Source organism: Malaclemys terrapin, chromosome 5 (assembly GCF_027887155.1).
Source record: "Malaclemys terrapin pileata isolate rMalTer1 chromosome 5, rMalTer1.hap1, whole genome shotgun sequence".
In the NCBI taxonomy this organism is placed as follows: Eukaryota; Metazoa; Chordata; order Testudines; family Emydidae; genus Malaclemys; species Malaclemys terrapin.
Genome location: NC_071509.1, coordinates 3,542,984 through 3,566,946, shown reverse-complemented (window position 1 = coordinate 3,566,946; position 23,963 = coordinate 3,542,984). Strand labels below are relative to the sequence as shown.

Sequence of the window (23,963 nt, the reverse complement as noted above, 5' to 3'; positions counted from 1 at the left end):
AGAAAGTAACCTGTCAAGCACAATTAGTGCCACAGCCGCACTGTGTCTAATTAGAAAGTGTCCAATTAGGAAGTTCTTGGGCCAGATCCTCAACTGGTGTAAGTCACCAGAGCTCTGTTGATTTCAATGAATCTAGGCTGATCTACAGCACCTGTGGCCCTGGCCCATTACCTTCCCTTTGATGTTTATTATGGGGGGCTGTATTTGTGGCAACGCTTCACCTGGGTTGATGAAGATGGCATCACCTAATCTGTGCACTGAGCTTTTAGTAACGTGACCACTGAACAACGTCACCTGGGAAACTGTTCATCCTCCCCCACCGATACAGGGAAAACCTTTCCCTCCACACCCCACCGACAAGCAAAAACTGCCCCAAGTTAGTAACACCCTTGATTCATGTAGGAAGAAGGCTTTTCTATAAAGCATCCCTCACCCACCTGCTAGCAACAGTTCGGGGAGATCGGCTTCAGGAATTGTAAACCCCCATCCAGAATAAAACCACAAGCCACCGCTCGCATGCAAGGAAACCCACGACTAGTGAAATGCTGCTAGTTCATCAGCCCATTGTGTCTCCTAGACTGGAAGCCCTCCAGATTCTGTCCCTTTGGTCCAGATCCATGGAGATGAACCCTTGTGCCCGACCACAACTGAAGTCCATGGAGCTCCATGTGGGCACAAGGGGTCCCCCATGAGACTCTGGCAGCATGACCAAGTGGATGAAGATGTAGGGGGTGAGGAGACCTGAGTTCTATTCCTGGCTCTTCTACCAGCCTGCTGGGTGACCTTGGGCAAGTCACTTTACCTGCCTGTGCCTCCGTTTTCCCATCTGTAAAATGGGGGTCAGGATGCTGACCTCCTTTGTAAAGCACATTGAGATCTCCTGATGCTAAGAGCTGGGTCTTATTATTACTTGTTGATTCAGCGCCCTGCACCCTGGCGCTCCGATCCCACCCGGGGGCTGGGGTCAGGCCACTAATCATGCAGGGTTTTGTCCCCTGCTCACTGTCCTGGTATTGGAGCACAGCGGGGGCTAGACACACACAAGACAGGAGCAGCCGGGCTGACAAATTTAAGATAAACCGACTTCAAAACAGAAAAAGGGGAGCCGAGGTGCCAAGGCAACGAACGATAGGAAACCCCAGGGCATGTGTCTCCATCCGGCATCTCTCCGTCTGGATTCAATGCCGGGACAGAGCATCTACATCGGGGAGGGGGACCAGCAATCCCCTAGCCAGAGACCATCTGTCATCTGCAGCCAGGGCCCCCGGATTCACACCAGTGTCCCCGGGGACCAGCCCCGTCTCCCTGCCAGTGCCCCGGGGGGGATCTCTGCCCCCAAGAGACAGAGGGGCAGCAGCACCCACCCCACGGCTGGGAAGTTATGGGACCTGCACCCAGGGAGACCAACCGCTGAGGGGGGAGAGTTTTCCTTGGCTGCCCCCCAATAAAACCTCTCCCCTGTAAGTGGCCATGGGGGTCCGGTCCTCCTGCCCCCCCCCGCGCCCCGTGTAGCCGGGGGGACCCGGCGCCCCCTCACCTCGGAAAGTCAGGCTGGCCACGGGGTCGCTCTGCCTGTCCCGCTTCTCCAGGTTGGGGAGGCTGGAGGCTCCGAGCAGCAGGCAGCGCAGCATGGCTCCGCCGGCCGGCCGGGGGCGCAGGGCAGCGAGACCGAGCGCCGCGGCCGGGCGGGCGGCGAGTGGGGGCGGGAGCAGCAGCTGCGGCGCCGGCCCCTGGAGCGCCTCGGCGCGGCCGGCCGGGATGCTGCGGGCAGCCGGTCCCGGCACCGTCCGCACCAGCCCCGCGGCGCGCAACGGCCGCTCGGGCCAGCAGGGGGCGCTGCTGAGAGCCGTGAGCGGGCCTGGGAGCGGGGCTCGGCAACACCTGCTGCCCGCCACAGACCGGGCCGGGGGACCGGTCGCTAGCCGGGGTGGCGGTGATGTAGCCGCAGGGTGGCCGGACCGGTCGCTAGCCGGGGTGGCGGTGATGTAGCCACAGACCGGGCCGGGGGACCGGGCGCTAGCCGGGGTGGCGGTGAAGTAGCCGCTGGGTGGCCGGACCGGTCTCTAGCCGGAGTGGCGGTGATGTAGCCGCAGGGTGGCCGGACCGGTCGCTAGCCGGGGTGGCGGTGATGTAGCCGCAGGGTGGCCGGACCGGTCGCTAGCCGGGGTGGCGGTGATGTAGCCGCAGGGTGGCCGGACCGGTCGCTAGCCGGGGTGGCGGTGATGTAGCCGCAGGGTGGCCGGACCGGTCGCTAGCCGGGGTGGCGGTGATGTAGCCGCAGGGTGGCCGGACCGGTCGCTAGCCGGGGTGGCGGTGATGTAGCCGCAGGGTGGCCGGACCGGTCGCTAGCCGGGGTGGCGGTGATGTAGCCGCAGGGTGGCCGGACCGGTCGCTAGCCGGGGTGGCGGTGATGTAGCCGCAGGGTGGCCGGACCGGTCGCTAGCCGGGGTGGCGGTGATGTAGCCGCAGGGTGGCCGGACCGGTCGCTAGCCGGGGTGGCGGTGAAGTAGCCGCAGGGTGGCCGGACCGGTCGCTAGCCGGGGTGGCGGTGAAGTAGCCGCAGGGTGGCCGGACCGGTCGCTAGCCGGGGTGGCGGTGAAGTAGCCGCAGGGTGGCCGGACCGGTCGCTAGCCGGGGTGGCGGTGAAGTAGCCGCAGGGTGGCCGGACCGGTCGCTAGCCGGGGTGGCGGTGATGTAGCCGCAGGGTGGCCGGACCGGTCGCTAGCCAGGGTGGCGGTGATGTAGCCGCAGGGTGGCCGGACCGGTCGCTAGCCGGGGTGGCGGTGATGTAGCCACAGACCGGGCCGGGGGACCGGGCGCTAGCCGGGGTGGCGGTGAAGTAGCCGCTGGGTGGCCGGACCGGTCTCTAGCCGGAGTGGCGGTGATGTAGCCGCAGGGTGGCCGGACCGGTCGCTAGCCGGGGTGGCGGTGATGTAGCCGCAGGGTGGCCGGACCGGTCGCTAGCCGGGGTGGCGGTGAAGTAACCGCAGGGTGGCCGGACCGGTCGCTAGCCGGGGTGGCGGTGATGTAGCCGCAGGGTGGCCGGACCGGTCGCTAGCCGGGGTGGCGGTGATGTAGCCGCAGGGTGGCCGGACCGGTCGCTAGCCGGGGTGGCGGTGATGTAGCCGCAGGGTGGCCGGACCGGTCGCTAGCCGGGGTGGCGGTGATGTAGCCGCAGGGTGGCCGGACCGGTCGCTAGCCGGGGTGGCGGTGATGTAGCCGCAGGGTGGCCGGACCGGTCGCTAGCCGGGGTGGCGGTGATGTAGCCGCAGGGTGGCCGGACCGGTCGCTAGCCGGGGTGGCGGTGATGTAGCCGCAGGGTGGCCGGACCGGTCGCTAGCCGGGGTGGCGGTGATGTAGCCGCAGGGTGGCCGGACCGGTCGCTAGCCGGGGTGGCGGTGAAGTAGCCGCAGGGTGGCCGGACCGGTCGCTAGCCGGGGTGGCGGTGAAGTAGCCGCAGGGTGGCCGGACCGGTCGCTAGCCGGGGTGGCGGTGAAGTAGCCGCAGGGTGACCGGACCGGTCGCTAGCCGGGGTGGCGGTGAAGTAGCCGCAGGGTGGCCGGACCGGTCGCTAGCCGGGGTGGCGGTGATGTAGCCGCAGGGTGGCCGGACCGGTCGCTAGCCAGGGTGGCGGTGATGTAGCCGCAGGGTGGCCGGACCGGTCGCTAGCCGGGGTGGCGGTGAAGTAGCCGCAGGGTGGCCGGACCGGTCGCTAGCCAGGGTGGCGGTGATGTAGCCGCAGGGTGGCCGGACCGGTCGCTAGCCGGGGTGGCGGTGATGTAGCCGCAGGGTGGCCGGACCGGTCGCTAGCCGGGATGGCGGTGATGTAGCCGCAGGGTGGCCGGACCGGTCGCTAGCCGGGGTGGCGGTGAAGTAGCCGTAGGGTGGCCGGACCGGTCGCTAGCCAGGGTGGCGGTGATGTAGCCGCAGGGTGGCCGGACCGGTCGCTAGCCGGGGTGGCCGTGAAGTAGCCGCAGGGTGGCCGGACCGGTCGCTAGCCGGGGTGGCGGTGATGTAGCCGCAGGGTGGCCGGACTGGTCGCTAGCCAGGGTGGCCGTGAAGTAGCTGCAGGGTGGCCGGACCGGTCGCTAGCCGGAGTGGCGGTGATGTAGCCTTAGGGTGGCCGGACCGGTCGCTAGCCGGGGTGGCGGTGATGTAGCCGCAGGGTGGCCGGACCAGTCGCTAGCCGGGGTGGCGGTGATGTAGCCGCAGGGTGGCCGGACCGGTCGCTAGCCAGGGTGGCCGTGAAGTAGCTGCAGGGTGGCCGGACCGGTCGCTAGCCGGGGTGGTGGTGAAGTAGCCGCAGGGTGGCCGGACCGGTCGCTAGCCAGGGTGGCCGTGAAGTAGCCGCAGGCCGGCCGGACCAGTCGCTAGCTGGGGTGGTGGTGAAGTAGCCGCGGGCCGGCCAGACCGGTCGCTAGCCGGGGTGACGGTGAAGTAGCCTCCGGCCTGGTCTGTGGCGGGCAGCAGGTGTTGCTGAGCCCTGCTCCCAGGGCCCATAGCTACTGAACTGTGACCCTGGCTAGCGACCGGTCCAGCCGGCCAGTGCCTAGTTAATTGCACCCCTGTCTAGCTACATCCAACCAGCAACTATCTTCAGTCAGTGCAACGGTCTTTAGCTGCCTGGGGCTAGCAATAATTGCAATCTGTGAGCCTGATTCTGCTATTCCATCTGAAGCCAGTCTGGGGTTCTATGCATGGAAATCCTGCCGGATCTGTCCCCTTGCTAGCCACAATCCAACAGGCAGATTGCCTCACTGATTCAGGCTTTGTAGCTAACAAGGTGGACAAGCCGGTCAGGTCTCCAGACTACTCTTTGTTTGATTTTCCTTTTGACAACAGAGCACAGAGCTTTAAAGGACAGTAAAAGATGCACAATGGGGTGCAGGTGGAGTCTAAGGAGGCAGTGGAAAGCCAAATGCTGATATAAGTCGTCTACTGCCGGTATTTTTAAGGCACCCATCAATCACTTTGATGTCTAAGCCCCAGTAAGTAGTAAGTAATAATCCTCGGCCCTTCTCTCCTCCATCCCCGCACCAAAGAGCCCTTTGCGAACAATAAAACCTCACAGGCCGTCTTCCCCAGGCGAGGCAGGCCCTGAGCCAGCCACTTGGTGGAACTGATCTGATGGAAGGAAGGAAGCGTAGCATTCAGGTAGCCAGGGCCAGGTGTGCCAATGTCAAGGATGGAAGTGAAGATCTTCAGAGCTAAACTCCCGGGCTGCTACAGCCTGTGCTGAAGACCTGCTGCTGGGACTGTACCATACTCCCCGCGGTGGGTCAGGCGGGATATGTAGGTCACACAGACCAGGCCCCAGAGCCTCCATATACACACGGAGGTTCGCTCCATGGCTCCAGGCAGTCTTTGCACATGAATGAGAGATGCTAGGAAATAAAATGTCTCCTGATTTCCCACGGGAGCCTCTTAACCCAGCAAGGGCTGTAGAGTGCTTTGCCTCACCCTGGGTGGCCGTGAGGAGTTAATGGGACGCAGCGCAGAAGAATCTGCTAAGCGACTAGCCATGTATTTGGGAGGAGAATGTTTCTAAGGGCTACCTGGCTCCCCCATTCCCACCTACTGGTTTCTTGATCTTCTTTAAAGGGTTGTGTTCAGCTCCTGGAAGAGAGGCGGGCAAGGGGGAGGAATTGGGAGCAGCTGCCAAGCCGGCCATGGAGGCAGCTACGTTGAAATGCACTAGCCAGACGTACAGTTCCCTACATTATTGCTAACAAGGGCTGGTGAACATTCATGCGCACAGTGAAAAGCCTATGGCTGAGCCAGGCTTGAACTGCTAAAACACAGCTCCAGGACACCCCCTGCTGGGCGAGCGAGGGGTGTGTATTCCTGGCGGGATAAAACAATTATTCCTGTGGAGTAGCTGGATTTTATGTTTGTATTTTATATCATTTAAAATGAAGAATAAAGAATAATAATATAGTACGTACTAAATGCATTGGTGTATGATTTGATTATATTCTGCCAGCTTTCTTTGAATAGTAAAAAGGAACGGCCTAATGGGCCGTCCGCCGGAATCTGTGCCTGGACCCATTTCAAAGCAGGAACAGATCCTCTACGGGTCACCAATTTGTTGTAGGTTTAGCATTTTAAAAGAAGTAAAGGAATGCCAGGATTGTTTGCTTCTGCATTGCAATGTGATGTGCCTGTTTAAAATGTTCGGTGTAAATCAATTCTGTGTTGGTGTGAATGAGGAATGTGGGGGTTAAGAGAAGGGTGAGGCCATCGCTGAACCAGATGGTCTAGGGAGGAGCCGGAGACAGACGCAAGGGTGCCAGGAGGCTGCAACACACCCCTATTGACATGTCAGAGGAGGGCAGATTAACGACTCTAAAAATGAGACAGGCACCTATCGATGGGGACAAAATAGCGGTGATCAAAACCAGCATGAAATAACTCCCTAAGGAATGTAAAGAATACAAAGAACAATTTAAGAAAACAAGCACTCGTCAAACAACAATTGATTACAGCACCACGGTGCAAAATTCATTGGTCCCAACGAAGGAAAATCACGATATAAACAGGGTGCCTTGCCATGAAACTTTGGGTTCGCCCTGCCAAGACTTTCCCGGAGCATCTTGTCGCGACCAACGGAACCCAGCTCCTCCCTACTCGTGATCAACCTAGCTGGCCACTCGATTGATCCAGACACTGGACTGGTAATTATAAGATCGACTGGCAGGTCAGTGTGTGTGTGTGTGGAGTGATTGAATGCATATGCTAATTGTTGTATCGTCAATAAACGCGGCATATTGCCTTTTCCCCCAAAAAAGATCCCGTGTGCTTCTTATAAGCCAAACACCTGGAGCAAAATTCCCTTCAGGTCATGCAGTGCAAGTGATCTCTATGGACTAAGCTGCCTGGATACACCTCTCAAATGTTAATTATTTTACCCTCCTGTGGGGTAGGGATGTATTAATACTTGGATTGTAAACTCCTCCAGGAAACGGGCGGTCGTTTTGTTCTGTGTTTGTACAGCACCTAGCGCAATGGAGCCCTGATCTACCACTGGTCAAATAAATAATTATTACCTTCCATTTGCATATGGGGAAACTGAGGCAGGAAGCGATGTCGTACCATGGTCAATGTTACAGAGACTCTACAAACTCGGAATTAAACTCATGAGTCCTAAGCCTTAGCCATAAGGCCATGCTTCCTCTGTAGTGCGACTCTGAATGCTCAACTCCCATAGATCACAATCTAATAGGCCTGGCTCCCTCCGGCCAGTGATGCATGTAGCAATCAGGGGAGGATTTTACAGGGGGTGGGTGAAATTCTCCCCAATGCAGAGGGGCCTAGGGAAGGGCCCACAATACATGGCTCTAACTCTCTAAAAATGGCACCGGTTGGGGCCACAACTGTCCTCTCCAGCACACGCCAAGCCAATTTGCTCAGTTTACAAGTCAAAAGAAGGCTTTTCTGGCTGCCGGCCCCACCAGGTCCCCTGGGGATCTGAGAGCCAAGAGGGGAGCCTTCCGTTCCCCCCCACCAGGAATGAAAGGTGAAGCAGGTCCTCAGTGACACTTGCCCGTGTCTCCTGCCTTCAGCGGGGTGGCACAGCTGGAACTGACTGGAACGTAGCACAGAATTGTGTCGCTGGTGCACAAGAAGAACTAGACCTTCCCCAGTAGCTGGGCTGGCCCGGCAAGGCTAATGGGGACAGACCCTGGCTCCCTCCCTTGGAGATGGGCTGGCCCCAGCTTTCTGTCCCAGGGCTGGCTGGTGTGAGCTTGCTGCCCGCCCGTGTTATGTGTTCCTGCCGCAGAGCCCGGCTGCCTAGCTCCGACTGGTATAGAGACTCCTGCTTTCCATGGGGAGGTCCCTGTTTCAATCCCTGGGGTTAGCCCTACAGCCTCCCTCGTGCTGGCGGTGTAGGGTAAACAGGACTCAAAAGCATCCGTGATTTCCTGCAGCCGCTAAAACCAGCCGCTGTGACTTTGCTACGCACAGCAGAGCTATTTCCTGCGTGCGGAGGGGATCGATTTTACATCGTCACGTTTCAGGAGAGAACCCGACTTTAAGGCCCACGTCAGTCCTGGGTTTGGGCTCCAGGGCCTGATTGTGATCTCACCGGCACCAGGTCACTCCCTCCAAGTCAGCGGCGTTTCAGCCCGGTACGAGGGGGGTAAGAGTCTCAGACTCAGGCTCGGCCCGGGGCTCATGGCTGTGCAGGGCCTCGGATGTGCTCTCCGCACTGCTGTGAATTTCAGGCATTGTGCCCAATGCACAGACTGTGCTGTTGTTTCCTGGACCAGCCTTGGCCCAGCTGGGCAGCACGAAGCAGGAACAGGACTGGCTCCGTGCACCCCACCTGGCTAACTCTAGAGCACCATGGGGGCGAGACATCACAGGTGCCGCCTCATGCGGGACAGCATTTCAGGGACAGGTGTAACCAAGAATCCAGGTCAGGCTCATGGATGCCTGACCCTGCCATTGTGCAGAGCCAGAAACCAGGGGCTGGGTCACTTGCCACAAACGAGAGCTGTAACCCAGGGGCCGTCAGCCAGGCTTGTGAACCACGGCCTCGTGGCTGTGACCTGCTGGCAGCCAGAGCTGTGGCCAGCCCCATTTTATAGCTAACTATGGTACGGCACCAGCCAGAGAGAGAAGTTCTGCTCTTTACACCACAGTAAATCTGGAGTCACTCCACTGACTTCAGTGTGCCAGTGTAAACGAAAGCAGAACCTGGCCCAGAGGGCTAAATCTTGGTCCCACTGAAGTCAGCAGCAGAACAGTCAATCAGTCCAATGGAAGTAGCTGTCAGGGTCCCAGTTAGGGCACTCCCAGTAATCGTCCGTGGGTGGTGCTTTGCACAGAGCCACTGACCCCTGGGGAGCGGATGGTATAGCTGGCTATGTCCTGCTTAGAAGCCACGAACTGCTTAGACAGGAACGGCAGCTCTGGTCAATGTGTAACTCCCTGGTAATAAGTTCTGTGCATCACTGAACCCTGCAAAGCTCTTGGCCTGAATCCTATGGTCAGATCGAGGCAAATGCAAAGGTCTGACCCTGCAGATCCAACTGGGGGCGGGGCCGCCCCTCCATACGTGACTGCACAAGACCTAGCGTAGTTTGTGCCCAAAGTAACAACGCTTTTGGGGCACTCCGCAAAGGACCCTGTCTGGGAGGCCCTTGCAAGGAAAAGTGCAGAGGAGAAATGTTAAGAGTTGTTGGTCACATCATATTAGCTAGGACTGGGAGTGCAGTGCACACTATATAGAAAGATCCTGGACTAACCCAAAAGCCACCTGCAAAAGGAAATAGACTGTTTTGTAGCATTTTTGTAGCAATACTAGGCAGTATTTGGTCCTGCCATGCGGGCAGGGGACTGGACTCGATGACCTCTCGAAGTCCCTTCCAGTCCTATAATCTATGAATCTATGAATCTATGAATTTTTTGGCATCTTTATAACGAATGAAGGAGGCTTTAAAATTGGCTTTTGAATTTTTCAATTTCTCTTTGTCTTTTTACATTAGAAATTCAGGACTTATCTACACAGCTTTTCCCAGAAGACGCCATGGACAATTTGAGAATGAACAGTGTCGGTCGTCGGACATAGCAAAGAAGTGAAACTTGATTCAACCTTGATTTATTTCACTAGGAGGGTGGTGAAGCACTGGAATGGGTTCCCTAGGGCGGTGGTGAAATCTCCTTCCTTAGAGGTTTGTAAGGTCAGGCTTGACAAAGCCCCAGCTGGGATGATTTAGTTGGAGATTGGTCCTGCTTTGAGCAGGGGGTTGGACTAGATGGCCTCCTGAGGTCTCTTCCAACCCTAATCTTCTGTGATTCAACCAAGCAGGAAAGCTACATTTAAATCTTCAGGTTTAATTATGTTTTGCATTTGTACTTTTTAGCTATTTTCCTCAAGAAAGGTTGATTCTCATTGGTTAATAACAGTGACAAGATACAGCAATTTCCTGCAATATCCTGGAAAAGCCCTACTGAATTGAGTTTAAGTATCTTAGAAGTTCATTGGATTAAAAATGCAAATGGTTACGTATTACTGGGGGATTGTATGTAACATCTGTGAGGGGAAGACGTGACTCATGTAACCCCTGGGAAGTGTGGGGAGACTGAAATGACTCTTTTGAACAAGAGTCAAGACAAGAAGGAACTTTTAGTCGAGTGGGTTTCCTAGGAAACACTTGGGAGAAGGGGAATGCAAATACGCACCTCCAGACCCATACTTTTGAAACTGCACCCTAAGGAGAAACCCACTGTCCACTAATTCCTTATTCCCAGGATCGAAGTCCCAGTGAAGGACAGACTTATTCCTGGGTGTGTTTGTTCTGAGCTCCCAGCTGTGTTATGAACTTGTGACCACAGACACACCCCTGTGTGGGGTCTGAAGGCTTGTTCACCTACCAGAAGCCTTGTGGGATTTGGGGTGATCTCTGGCACACTTATTAGCATGAGTGTTGGTTCTCTGATTGTTTTGTCTGTAATGCTTTTCCCTTAAGAATCAATGTGCTTGCTTAGGAAGAGCAGGGTGGTAACTTACCTGTGGGTAATTACACTGTTTATAGCCTTGGAGGAAGCAAGGCAAAGCAGGCCTGCTGAGGCTGTCTGTGTCGCTGGGGAATTCATAGCGTAGGCAGGGAATTGTGCAGCCTGGAAAAACCCCAGTCAGGAGGGAAAGAGACGTGGGTCTCTGGCCAGGAGAGGTAACAGCTGGGAGACCAGAAGCCTAGAGTGGGTGTACTGGCTGGACCATGAAGGGGAAATACAGGTGCAGTTGCCCTGAACTGTGACAGTAACCCTTAAAACAAGGCAACTCAATAGAGTCTTTATACTAAATACACGGCTTCTTTTCGCTAAGCAGGAGGATACGCTACATCCATACCCATTTATTTAAGCAGTTACACAGCTTAACTTACATTGATTCAGATTCTTCATTTTTACATGCGCTTTTTATTTTAGAAAAGGGAGACTGATACATTTCTTATTGACTAGATGATGAATTATTTTACTTGTGATTCGCGTCCGTCTCTCTGGGGCTGAAAACTCGAGGTCAAAGCCAAATGCGCAAAAGTAACGTTTGAATTTTGTTTTATGAAATGAAATAACCTTAAATAGGCTGGTTTTCAAAAAGGTTTGTCAAAATGCTGCTCCTGTGGAAAACGAACCGATTAATGAAACCCAGGACGTATTAGCTGTAGTTAGTAAAATGAACTGATTATTTCTGATCACTACAGGTGGGATTCACTAGGGTATTTAGGCACCTAGCCCCCAGATTTAGGCACCTAGCCCCCAGATTTAGGCTGCACTGTGATCCACAAAGCTCCCGCCAAGCCCTGTAGGCACCTCAACTCACTCAGCAGCTAAGTTTTCAAGATAAAACTTCCCTCAGCACCTAGGTTTCTGCCTCTGGGCACGTGCACTGCTGCTCCCTCTCGGCATCGGGACTCCCATCTCTCGCCTAAGCCCCAGAGCGATTCATGAACCGGGGTGAGATGGGCAAGCGAACGCCTGCCTCTCATGCAGGGTAGAGGCCAGCTACGAGCTTGGGTCCCATCCAAGCTGCAGCTGCTGGAGGAGGAAGGGGTGTTGGTAGAGCCCGACTGTCTCACTTTTAGCCAGCGGTTACAGCACTCAGCCCCGGGTTCCACTCCCTCTCTCTGAGCTCTGGGCTGTTCTGCTGTGGGCTCCTTCGGTCTCTCCTGCTGAAGCTGTTCCGGTGGGGATAAATAGTGAAAGAGGGACTGGTGCCGGAGCAGCCCACCTATCAGGTGGGTGCCCTAAGCACCGGGCTAGAGACATTCTTGTGCTCCAGCCCACTGACCATAGCCGCCAACCGATGCAATTACCATCTGCGCCCCCCCTGACCCTAGCTCAGATGGACATTCATTTCATAAATAACACAATGCTTAAGAATTGCCAGGCACTAATAAAATGTGTTAAGTCTGTTTATACACAGGTAAAAAAAGCACTACCCAAGAATCCTGTGCAACCCTGCCACTCGCTGAAACCAAAACACTGGGTCTACATAAAGGTCCATCAGCAAAAAACTGCCCTGGCTCCACGCTGGAAGGGCTCTTTCCAAGTCCTGTTAACCACCAACACTGCGGTAAAGTGCCAAGAACTACCTTCCTGGACCCATGCTTCTCACTGCAAAAAAAACCCTCCACCTGGAGATAATTCTCCAGCTAATAATCAGCCTATTTCTCCTGCTAGCTCTACTGTGCCTTCTGGACAGCAGGAAAGGAGGACAAGGTGAAGTGCTAGTAACCTCTCCCTTGTCCACTGACATCTACAATGCCTTTGAATTTTTCTAAAAAAAAAATCACACAAGTACAGGGTGAAGTGCTAGTAACCTTTCCCCTGTACTATGTTAAATCACAACTGCTTTTAGAAAAAAGAAAAAAAAAACCACTCGCTCTGCTAAAACCACCAAAGTCCAAAAATTCCTAACTACAAAAAACATTAAAAACTGGCCCTGGTAAAAAAGACAAAGCATTGTTAATTGGCAAAAAGGAAATTGTGGAAATCGTGCTTGAAAATGCGGGATCAAGTGGTGGTTTAAATTTCTTCCAGGGGCAGGGCTTTGTGTTTATGAACAGGTACCTTCAGGATGCACTGCCCTCCCTAATTGGCTTTCAGATAATAAATATCAAAAACGCCTTGCCACCACAAAAACTACACCCTCTAGTCCCTTAACCCCTGCCACCACCACTGTAACTTACCCAGATACAAACAATACTGTACATTCCAATGAAACCCATTGGCCAAGGCCTTCACATCTTAGTAATTTACTAAAATTTTGTTCAGAAAAATTATTCTTTAAAGTTCAGAATAATGTATATAAGCAAACAATTAAATAAAAAACAAATAAATCAGTAAAAATAAAAATACATAATATCACTACCAGCAAACCCCCAAAATTAATAATTGCAATTAACGGGTTCTATAGTAAAGTAAATAGAATGGCTGTTCCTGAAATTTGTAATGTGTTAAATTAAAAAGGCCCTGATTGTTATTTGGTCACCCAAATAGTAAATAATCAAACAAATACCCAAAGAGTTCGTTCTGCCACTGGAAATTTTACCTGCATAGAAATTATTCCAGTGACTAATAATGTAACTTGTGCCTTATTGCAATACATCCCCTCTTATACCATTAATATCAATGCCTCCCGAAAGTACATGAAGATGTTCAACCAACAAACGTGGTATAGTACTACACCAAAAAAAATGTATTAAAATATCAATAAACTGTAATTAACACTACATTAGAAACTGTTAAATTTTCATTACCCTTATCCAGTTTCCAAATCACCTCTCCATACCCAAATTGTTCAAGGGGGGTTGTCATTAAATTAGCACAACAAAGGGCTTGGGTTATTTCTTCTAAAAAAAAGAAAAACTTAACCGGATCCCTGTGGGATGGGACCAGTAGTGCAGCAGCAGTTTAAAATATTTTTTAAAAACCAAAAACATAATACAAAATTGGGGCAACTAGAGAAGGCCATTGGCCTTGTTTCTGGGGCACAACTAACCCAGGTACAGGCTGGAGTTGGTGAGTTACATGTTATTTCCGCCCTTAGTTCTATGACCCAGAAGTTGCTGACAGAGATGGTATTGAATATCACTGAGGCTGGGAAGGCATTGCAGTGGGATCTAGCGTGTTCAGAAATTCAGAATTTCCTGAATGACCAGCTAATGGCCATTCGGAATGATCTAGAGCATCAGATTTGGCCCATTGCCCTTACAGACACATCAGGAGTACCATCTGATCTGTGGCCATGGAGACATAGTTGGAGACTTTCTGGGTGAAAGTACAAACGTTCTCAGTGCTCCTTCCAAGCATATGGACCGGTTAGGGGGTGTGGGCTCCCACATACCGAATCCTGCCGGGTCCATGGGGAGGATGCATGTGGGATTGGGTAATTCACCAAAACATCTGGAAAATTAAACTACCTAATATGCCCAATCAATTTTTAGTCAGTGCTCTTGAAATTACACCTGACATTTAAATGGGGTTAAAAAGTCAATAAACATTTTGGGCGTTAAAACCCCCACAGCTTCAGTGTAGATGTAAACTGAAGCCAGAAAAAGTTGTCACTGTTCATAACTACGTTTCCTGAAAGGGTAGGAAACAAAAAACTACCCTGACAGAACACTTACTTTTTCAAACTAATAATAGCTGTGTGTATATTAATGTCACCACATTGCACAACATACATTTTAATCTCACTACCACTGCAGCAATCATATTATCTACTGGCCTGCAAATAAAGTTTTGCAAGTAGCCCTTAGGTTCCAAATACTCTTTAATTAAACTAGTTTAGTACCAAATCAATTTCAAAATTTGCTTTCACTGTTACCAGAGGTTCAAAAAAATGTCTAAAGTATAAGGGCAAATTCACATGCTTCAAAATATATATCAGGTTAAAAAGTATGCCTTTCATACAGCTTATAAAGTGTCCACCTTATGTACTAAGTATAATGTATTGTATTTTATAACTAAAACTGTACAACAACCCCATCATATTATCGCTATAAAATGTTATTGCTTGTGTTGTTGTTAGCTAGTGTAAAAGTATGTTATTGTTGTTGTAAAAAACGTAATAATAGTAATATCTTTCATGTCCATGCTAATCATGCATTGTCATTACATCCAATCAAAACCCCTAAGGTTAAAGCATCTAATATAAAATCTAAATTCCAAAACTTAATGCAAATAAAAATTTGAGAATGTTTGTTGTACTAGTAATACAAAAAGGGGGGTTGTGGAAGCAAAAAAAGAACTAACAGGAAGGGGATGCAATGCCTAACAGTTCGTTAGCAAAAGTCAGGCTAACTGTAACCCTAATAACGCGAGATTTGTAGAAGCGAGGATTGTGTAAGGCAAGTGGGAAAAAACTGTGTGAGAAGTTGTTGCGACCTTGTGTAAATAATGTGTAAAAAATATTGTATGTAAACTAAAGTCAAAACAAGTAAAAGAAATAAGATATCAAGATGGCCTATGTATAAACAAAATGCAGCTGTTGCTTATTATTGTCTGTAATGAAAGGTATAAAGGTTTGCTGTAATTGTTTACCTGTGGAGAGACCTGTTTAGCTCTCTCCCTCTACGCAATTGTTAGAGAAAATAAAGTATCTGACTTGCTGTACCCAAACAAAGAGTGAGAACTCTGTTATTCTCCGACAGCGCGCTTAGGGGAGGAGGCGGAGGCGAGCTGGGATGGGGGAGGTGGGGCGGGGGGGTGGGACAGGGAGCTGCCAGTGGGTGCAAAGCACCCACCAATTTTTCCCCATTGGTGCTCCAGGCTTGGAGCACCCACGGAGTTGGCGCCCATGGCACTGACTATTTCTCCACAGTAGAACAAACCAGGGCCCCATAAGTGAGAATATCCCACAGCTCAGTGGTTAGAACATGCTCCGAAGAGGTGGGGGATCCCTGTTCAAATCCTGCTTGAGGGGACAATTAAACCTAGGTCTCCTCCAACCCAGGGGAGGGCTCTGGGCACCACCTCCCCTGGCTCTTTTGTGTGGGGCGAGGCCGGTGCCTAGCTCATCCCATCAAGAAAGGCCACAGGTAGCCCACTAAGCAGAGGTGGGGAATCTATGTCCAGGCTACCGGGAGGTGCCTAGCTCCAAGAGAGGGTGGGGCTTAGGACAGACCCCTCCCCCCTCCTGTCTGCTTCTCCCATTGGCTAGCTCAGGCTGGCTTGTGTGGATTGTCTAAGGTGCCTGGGCTCCTAACTCGGGCGTTGTGGGTTGCAGTGATTTTCTTTCAGGCACCACAACGCTGAGCACTACATGTCCTTCAAGGCTTTCGAACTAGTAGATCTCTCCTCTCACACCTAGTTTGCATTCATGGATTGGGGGTGGATTCCTGCTTTTTCAACTCCCCCTTGGTTTCTTAACTGTGAACGAACTAGTCATTGAACTGAGCCATAACTGAGTGAATAAACTGAAATGAAAAAAAAGAGTCTCTCTTTGCCTGCGGAAGAGGCTACTGCTGTCAAAAGCTAGTACAGCCCCTTCAACCACCTCTGCTTCCAGGTCCTGAGCCAGTGAATTCCCCCGGTTCAGCAATATGACTTTCTTTCGAACTTGGCAGCAAATATGTACTACTTAATATTATTTTTGTATTTCATTTACATGATTTTAATGGCATACAATAAGTTTAGGCTTAACATAAGTTGCCAGTTTCGAATTTAATTTTAAATAGGTTTAGTTAAAAAAAAATAAGAAACCTGTATTTAATTTAAATAAAATATCCTATTTAAATTTAAAAAATCTGATTTTTTTACTTTAAAAATGTTTTGATGTTTCTCCACCCTGGGGTCAATGAGGGTCTCATCCGAAGCCGTTCGCCCTCCGTAGGAGTCTATGTTAAGTTCAATGGCCCTTGGATCAAGTCCTCATAGATTCCAAAGCCAGAAGGGACCCCTGTGACCATCCAGACTGCTCTCCTGTATAGCCCAGGCCAGAGACCTGCCCCCAAATCATTCCTACAGCAGAGTTTTTAGAACAACATCACGTCTTGGTTTAAAAATTGTTAGTGAGGGAGAATCCACCACAACCCTTGGGAAATAGTTCCAATGATTAATTACTGTCACTGTTAAAAATGTACACCCCCCAGCCGGAATTTGTCTACCTTAAACTTCCAGCCATTGGACTGTGTTATACATTTGTCTTCTAGATTGAAAGCCCATTATTAAATATTTGTTCCCCATATTAATATTTACAGCCTGTGATCAAGTCTCCCATTTACCTTCTCTTTGTTAAGCTAAATAGATGGAGCTCCTTGAGTCTGTCACTATCAGGCAGCTTTTCTAATCCTTTAATCATTCTCGTGGCTCTTCTCTGAACCCTCTGCAATTCATCAACACCCTTCCTGAATTGTGGAACCAGAACTGGACACAGGATTCCAGCAGTGGTTGCACCAGTGCCAAATACAGAGGTCAAATAACCTCTCTGCTCCAACTCAAGATTCCCCTGTTTATATGTCCCAGGAGCACATTACCTCTCTTGACCAGAGAGTCCTGAGAAAAGGAATGATTTTTAATTCAGCTGTTGGAAACAATTAGGGTTTTGTTTGTTTGATTTTTATTTAACAAACTCAAATGCTCAGTAAACATTTGTGAAAAATTAGGTTTTTGTTAAAATTCAAACACTTTTCCCCACACGCACTGAGCGCGCTCACAGTTCACATCGCCGAGACCTCCCAAGGATCATCCAGCAAAACCAAGGAAGACCGGATGGGAGTTTCCCAATACTACTAAGGTAAAAAATAAAACAAGCTGCAACGCTACCCTTCCAGATCTCCTTCCGTCTAGATCAGTAAAACAGAGAGAAAAGGAACAAGGGCTGGGAGGCACAAACCTATTTTCATTTTCTTTGCAAGTCACTTTTAATAAGGGAAAGAAACAGAGAAGCAAAGCAAAAGAAATTGGAAACAACAGCAGGTAATGAAATTATTCTTTAGTTGATTAAAAGTGTCTTGAAGGTTTCCTTTTAATTCTATCACACAACACAGAGCACAGCTTTGATGGAACACAATGGGGTACTGAACCCAGCCCTGGAGAATGCCATCTACTCACCTGTCACTTAACCACAGACAAATTAGATCAAGAGGAAGTCTACGTAAGTACTAAATATAACCATAAAATGAGCAATATTTTTCCAAATAAGCTATATACCTCAGGGGATCCTGCGAGGCTTTTGCTATCATGGAACATGAGGGTTTGAACTATTGCAAGGTATTTATTTATAATCTTCTGGGTAGATCTGGGTAGATTTCTCATCAACACTTTTTTTGGCTTTTCTGTAGTACAGAAATCTTCATTCACTGGCCATTATTTGAAGATTGCGTAGTCTGTTTGTGGGTTAGTTTTTTCTTTCTAGGTTTTGCTTGTTTGCAAAGGGGTGAAGCTGAACAGATCAGGACACGAACGACAGAAGTTTTGTCATGATTTAGAATGGCACCCAGAGCCCGGAACGAACTCCTTTTAAATCCATTTTGTCATGTGCTGAAATAGCAACGATTTTCTGGAAAGAGCGATTATTAATACTGCCCCAATGATTTACATGCAAGGAGCTCTCTGAGCCACAAATGTTCATTTTTAACAAATCTTGGGAAACTGGGGAAATTCCAAAGGATTGGAAGACAGTCAGTGTAGGTCCAATAAAGGGAACTATAGACCGGTTAGCCTGACGTTGATCCCAGGTAAAATAATAGAATGGCTAATTCAGGACTCTGTCAACAAAGAATTAGAGGCTAGAAATGTAATTAATGCCAGTCAGCATGGTACGGTATCAAGGAAGGTGGGTCTTGCTGAACAAACCTGTTAGGTTTTTTTATAGCATTACAGGTCTGGATGATAGCAACTGCGCCAATAAAGTATACTTGGGTTTCTCCAAGACATTTGACTTAGTACCATAGATTCATTGATTCCAGGGCCAAAAGGGGACACTGTGATCATCTAGTCTGACCCCCCTGCACAGCACAGGCCACAGGACTCCCCTGAATTAATTCCTGCTTGAGCTAGAGATGATCTTATAGCAAAACATCCCGTCTTGATTTAAATATGGCCCGTGACAGAGAATCCCCCGTGGCTCTTGGTAAGTCGTCCCAGTGGTTAATTACCCGCATGGCTAACGATGTGCACCCTTATTGTCAGTCTCGGTTTGTCTAGCTCCAACTTCAAGCCCCCTCGCTCTGATTGAAATATTTGCATGATATGGAGTTAACAGGAAACACGTTGGATGGATTAACAACCGGCTCGCTGACGGATCGCAGACTGTAGCTGTTAATGGGGAAAGATCAAAGAGGGCAGCTGTTTCCAGCGGGGCCCCAGCAGGGCCGGCTCCAGGCACCAGCTTGTCAAGCAGGTACTTGGGGCGGCCACTCCGGAGAGGGGCGGCACGTCCAGCTATTCGGCGGCAATTCGGCGGACGGTTCCTCACTCCAGCTGGGAGCGAAGGCCCTCCCGCCGAATTGCCATCGCCATCGCGATCGTGGCTTTTTTTTTTTTTTTTTTTTGGGCTGCTTGGAGCGGCCAAAACCCTGGAGCCGGCCCTGGTCCCCAGGAATTGGTTCTTGGTCCGATGCTATTGGATATTTTTATCAACGGCCTATGTCTGTCTACCACATGAGCCCGGAACTGAAGCAGGGCACAGGACCTCATGCTGGTTTTTTGCCCGGGCTGAAATCTCCCTGTGGCGCTTGGGCGAAGGAGGCCCCGGCTTTCAGAGAGCTGCTGTTAGCGATACCGGATCCTCTTTACCTCCTAGCAGCAGCTAGTTCACCCAGCCTGGTGGACCCCGCTCCTTACACCTCCCCCCACAAGTTCCCTTCCCCGCTCATCCTCCTCTAGTCACCCAGAGCTGAGGAAGGTGATGAGAAACCCTTTGAACTGCAGTGTTGTGTAATTTTCCAGCAGGTGATAACTGAGAAACGTTGTTTCTACGACATGCACATTTTCCATTCGGAATGTGCTGCAGGCTGGCTGGACACCCCCGGGTGTGGCAGGTAGCATTGTCTAGTGGCTCAGGAGGGGAATGGGAGTCAGGATTTTGGCTACTGCCATTCCCTGGCTGTGTGATGTTGGGCAAATCGTTTCCCCTCTCTGCGCCTCGGTTTCCCCATCTGATCATACCGATCCACTCCACAGGCTTTATTAGTGAGGGTTAAATCATTAGTAGGGCCCTACCAAATTCACGGCCCATTTTGTTTAATTTTACAGCCGGAGGGTTTTTTAATTGGTCAATTAATGCTTAAACATCTGAAATTTCACAGCGTTGTAACCGTGGGGGTCCCAATCCAAAAGGGACCCAGAGGTGGGTCTCAGCTCCTCCCCCCTCCGAGAGCGGCTGTGTAGGGGGAGGACAAGTCCTGTCCCTCGCCAGCCCAGCTGGGACTCCCAGCCAGCTGTCTACTGGCTCCCAGCAGCCTCGGGAGATCAGATTTCCCGGGGAAGGGCTTATTTCACGGTCCATGACACGTTTTTCACGGCTGGGCAGTGAAATTGGTAGGGCCCTGATCATTAGTATTTACACGAGAGCCATGTAACCCACACTAACATATTGTGGTTCTCTGTCCGCCTCTAAAAAAAGCAACAGAGGGTCCTGTGGCACCTTTAAGACTAACAGAAGTATTGGGAGCATAAGCTTTCGTGGGTAAGAACCTCACTTCTTCAGATGCGGTTCTGACCCACGAAAGCTTATGCTCCCAATACTTCTGTTAGTCTTAAAGGTGCCACAGGACCCTCTGTTGCTTTTTACCGATTCAGACTAACACGGCTACCCCTCTGATACTTGTCCCCCTCTAGTGGATACACCACATATAGCGGTTCTGAGTTTCCAGTGTCTGCAATTAACAGATCTGGTCCGTCAGCTCAAACTATAGCGGCTTGTAACATCTACACCTAAATGCCCCAGGTTTGGTCCCCCCAGGCATCAGATACTCGAGAAAAGCAAAATTATTCATTCTCCTCATTACTAGTGTTGCAAGATCCTTTGGTAAAAGGTAAATCAGCGTTTGTAGTACTTGAATGCCAAGTGATATTCCCTACCCAAAAGTCAGCTGTGCAGGGGGCCATATAGCCAGGAAATCCCCTGCGGTTTCCACCAAGATCACAAGAATGAAAGTCCATTTTCCTGCAGCAGTCGGTTTCTCATGTCAGAGTTCAGGAGGCAAACAGAGCCGGTCGGAACATTGCGCGGGTGTCTGAATGGGCGAGGAAAAACTCTGCCGTGACTCACGCAAAGCAGAGACGTGCACCCCACGTGCAACCAGTGCTCTAACCACTAAGCCACCACGTCCTGAATCAAACCCCCCCGCTTTTCTGTGAAATGGGGCCGTTTCGACACAGTCCAGTTGCCACGAAAACGTTCAAAAGCTTTTGGGTTTGCTCCAGTGTAGAACGACACCGCCTCTCAAATCCCGCTGGGCTCTCCACGGCCATACATCCTACACCCAGGCCCCTTTTGCACCCCTCTGGCAAAGCCAGAGAGCTCTGCAGGGTGGAGCAGGCGTCGGTTCAGGACACCAGCCTCTGCCGGAGACACCTGCAGCACCTTCAAGCGCTCCCAACCACCACGGGCCTGGGCTGTCCCTTCCCTGCTCAGCTGTAGGCTCTCAGGGGCTCCCCTCCCAGGCTGGAGTGGCTGCAGGACACAGAAAGGGCTTCTGGAGGGTTTTGCAAGCTGGGAGCTCATCCCTGGAGCCCCACTAACCATTGCTGAGTCCTGAGGCGAGCAGGAAAGCAGGGAAAGTGTGTCCCCGACACCCGTGAGCCACCCGGGCCCCTCCTGTCCCAGGAGAACTGAAATAAATGTCCTGACCGAGGCACATTTCTCTGTGCAGGCAGAGCGCTCCAAACGCCACAGCTGGGCCGCGGTTCAAGGCTGGGCTGCACAACAGGCCTGTGTCATTCAGTGCTCAGCGAGACGGAGTCCGGCACAGGCTCTGCCAGGCAAATAAAACAGACGGAGCTTCCCGAGTGCAGGGGAAGAGCAAGTCCTGTCCCCCCCCAGCAGCGTGGGGGAGATCAGACCCATAGCCACCTCCAGCAACCTCCTGCAGCTGTCAGAAACTCTGGGGGTGCTGCCTTCAGAGCCCAGCTCTCCACACCCACAGCACCCTCCCTCCAAGGGGCTCAATGCACTTTGCAAACGTTAGCATGGTCTCCCAACCCCGTGTGGGGTGGGGGGAATCTCTCCCAAGTCACAGAAGGGAAACCAAGGCACGGAGACAGTGGAATGACCTGCCTGTGGTCACAAAGTGCGTCACTTGCAGAGCTGAAAGATAAAACCCAGGTCTCCCTCTCCCGTGCTTTAACCACTCGGCTATGCCTTCTATCTAATTGCTCGCTCCCTCTGCAATCCTGCCAGGAAGTCTCCCATGTGTGCTTTGCTGTAGTGCGTCCAACTCACTAGGAGTGAAATTCACCCCCGTGCTGGGGCCCTGACCCCACTTAAGACCCTGGTGGACCCTATCTGGCTGCAGGATCGGTGTGCAAGGTCAGTTTCCCCCTCTCAGAATCAAGTGGATCAATTCCCAAGAGCAGAGACTTTTCACTGGGCCGAGGTGGGCAGTGCAGCTGCAAAGAGGGGGTTATAAATAGCGTGAAATGATCTGGAGGCTTTACCAGCCGCTGTTTTCTTGCATCGTCATAGCCTCGGTTCAGAGGCCTGGCGAGACGAATCAGAAACACAGGGGGCATAAGTGGGCTGGGGCGTAGGGCAGTTTGAACGCACCGTGGGAAGACCCAGAATGATTTTAGACATGTAGGCCCCCTCAGTGCACTCAAGGGTTAAAAAAAGAGAGCTGCAGTAACTTGATCTGGAAACCACAGGCGTGTGTCTCTGCAGCCTGGAAAAATCCCCAGGATAGACCCTTAGCTCAAAGCCCAGGATTTTCACTCCCTGTTAGGGCATGATCCCAAGAGGTGCTCAGTTCTCACTGAAGCCAACAGAAGCACTCAGCACCTCACAGGATTGGGCCCTTGAAGCTTAGAGACCCAATATTCTACAGCTAGAGAACAGCGTGAACCCCCATGTAAGCCACAGGGGAGAACCTCCATCCGTCAATCAACTCCAATATGTATCCTTCACAGGATGCAACCTTAATTCTTCCATGTCCAGAAACCTGCCTCCAGGCTCTGCTCTCAGACACACCCAAGCCTCTGCTAACCTCCATGGATTGACTCCAGTGTAACAGCAGGACCTGGCCCCACGGTTCTGCTCCCCTCTCTGCCCCAGAATGAGCCTCCTGGGGCAATTCGGGCTGCTTTTCTGTGCCTCGATTTCCCCGTCTGTAAAATGGGGACAATGGCACCAGAGGGGTTCGGGTGCCTTCATTCATCTGTGCTTACCGAGGGCCTGGGGAGCCATGGGTGGGCAGGGACAGAGAATGACCAGACAGAAGAGGCGACATTCTTCTGTCCAACGATAAAACTTTCCCCCTCGGTTTGAAATGCTTTTCTCCCAAGGGAAGCGGGAGGGGAGAGGTTCTGTGTTATTCCCCAACTGGCAGTGCCAGCTGCAAGCTGCAGAATGTCCTCCCCTGCTTTGCCCACTCAATCCCTTCCTCCCTTTCATGGTGCCTTTCTCCCTCCTGCTAACCCAGGGCTCTTACCTTCAAACACCACAGAGCAGTAAGAGTCGCTGATGTCTGTATCCGGCGTCTGGACATTTTCAGCATGGAGAATGAAAACCCTGAGCATTCCTTCAGCCGGGGATGGGCTTGCCTGCTTCCCTCCGGGATGCTTTATGTCCCTGCAGCCCAGCCCCGTCTCCCTTCTGCTCCCTCAGCCATCTGAGTGCCTGGCACAGTTATACTTGTCAGACAGACAGCGAAGCAGCTCTTAAAGGGGAAGAGACCCATTTGAATTCAGAGTGTATAAAAAAGGACCCTCTTGGACAAAGGAGATGCTAATCAGTAACTGTTGTTAGTTCAATAAACTCTTTGGGGCAGGGACTGTGTCTGCCTTGGGGTGCTTATTGGGGTTCCCAATTTTGGCTGGACACATTCCTGGAGGTTTCAGTCTATGGTATAATCTTTAATTAAAGCAGTGGGTCTCAACCTTTCCAGACGACTGTACCCCTTTCAGGAGTCTGATTTGTCTTGCGTGCCCCCAAGTTTCACCTCATTTAAAAACGACTTGCTTACAAAATCAGACATCAAAATACAAGTGTCCCAGCCACACGAGTTCTGAAAAATTGCCGACTTTCTCATTTTTACCATAAATGATCAAATAAACCAATTGGAATATAAATCTTGTACTCACATGTCAGTGTATCGTAGATAGAGCTGTATAAACAAGTCCTTGTCTGTATGAAATTTTAGTTTGTCCTGACTTTGCTAGTGCATTTCATGTAGCCTGTTGTAAAACTAGGCAACTATCTAGATGAGTTGATGTGCCCCCTGAAAGAACTCTGCATATCCCCAGGGGTACGGATACCCCTGGTTGAGAACCACTGAATTAAAGGTTAA

The 23,963-nt window shown here is 51.3% G+C and overlaps 1 protein-coding gene across 8 annotated transcripts in view; it reads right to left on the bottom strand.

Annotated features, from left to right (window-relative positions):
• The window catches only part of DYSF (dysferlin), a 289,365-nt gene extending 265,990 nt beyond the window's left edge, over nucleotides 1–23,375 (bottom strand). For 5 of the 8 annotated variants that reach the window (XM_054030056.1, XM_054030061.1, XM_054030058.1 and 2 more), the window contains exon 1: nucleotides 1,538–1,670. In XM_054030056.1, the coding sequence (XP_053886031.1) occupies nucleotides 1,538–1,631 (94 nt within the window). In that variant the 5' untranslated portion in view covers nucleotides 1,632–1,670. Of the gene's footprint in view, nucleotides 1–1,537; nucleotides 1,671–23,105 lie in introns of those variants that run through there. The other 3 variants (XM_054030060.1, XM_054030064.1, XM_054030057.1) reach the window with 2 other exon arrangements.
• Nucleotides 23,376–23,963: the final 588 nt, after the last annotated feature.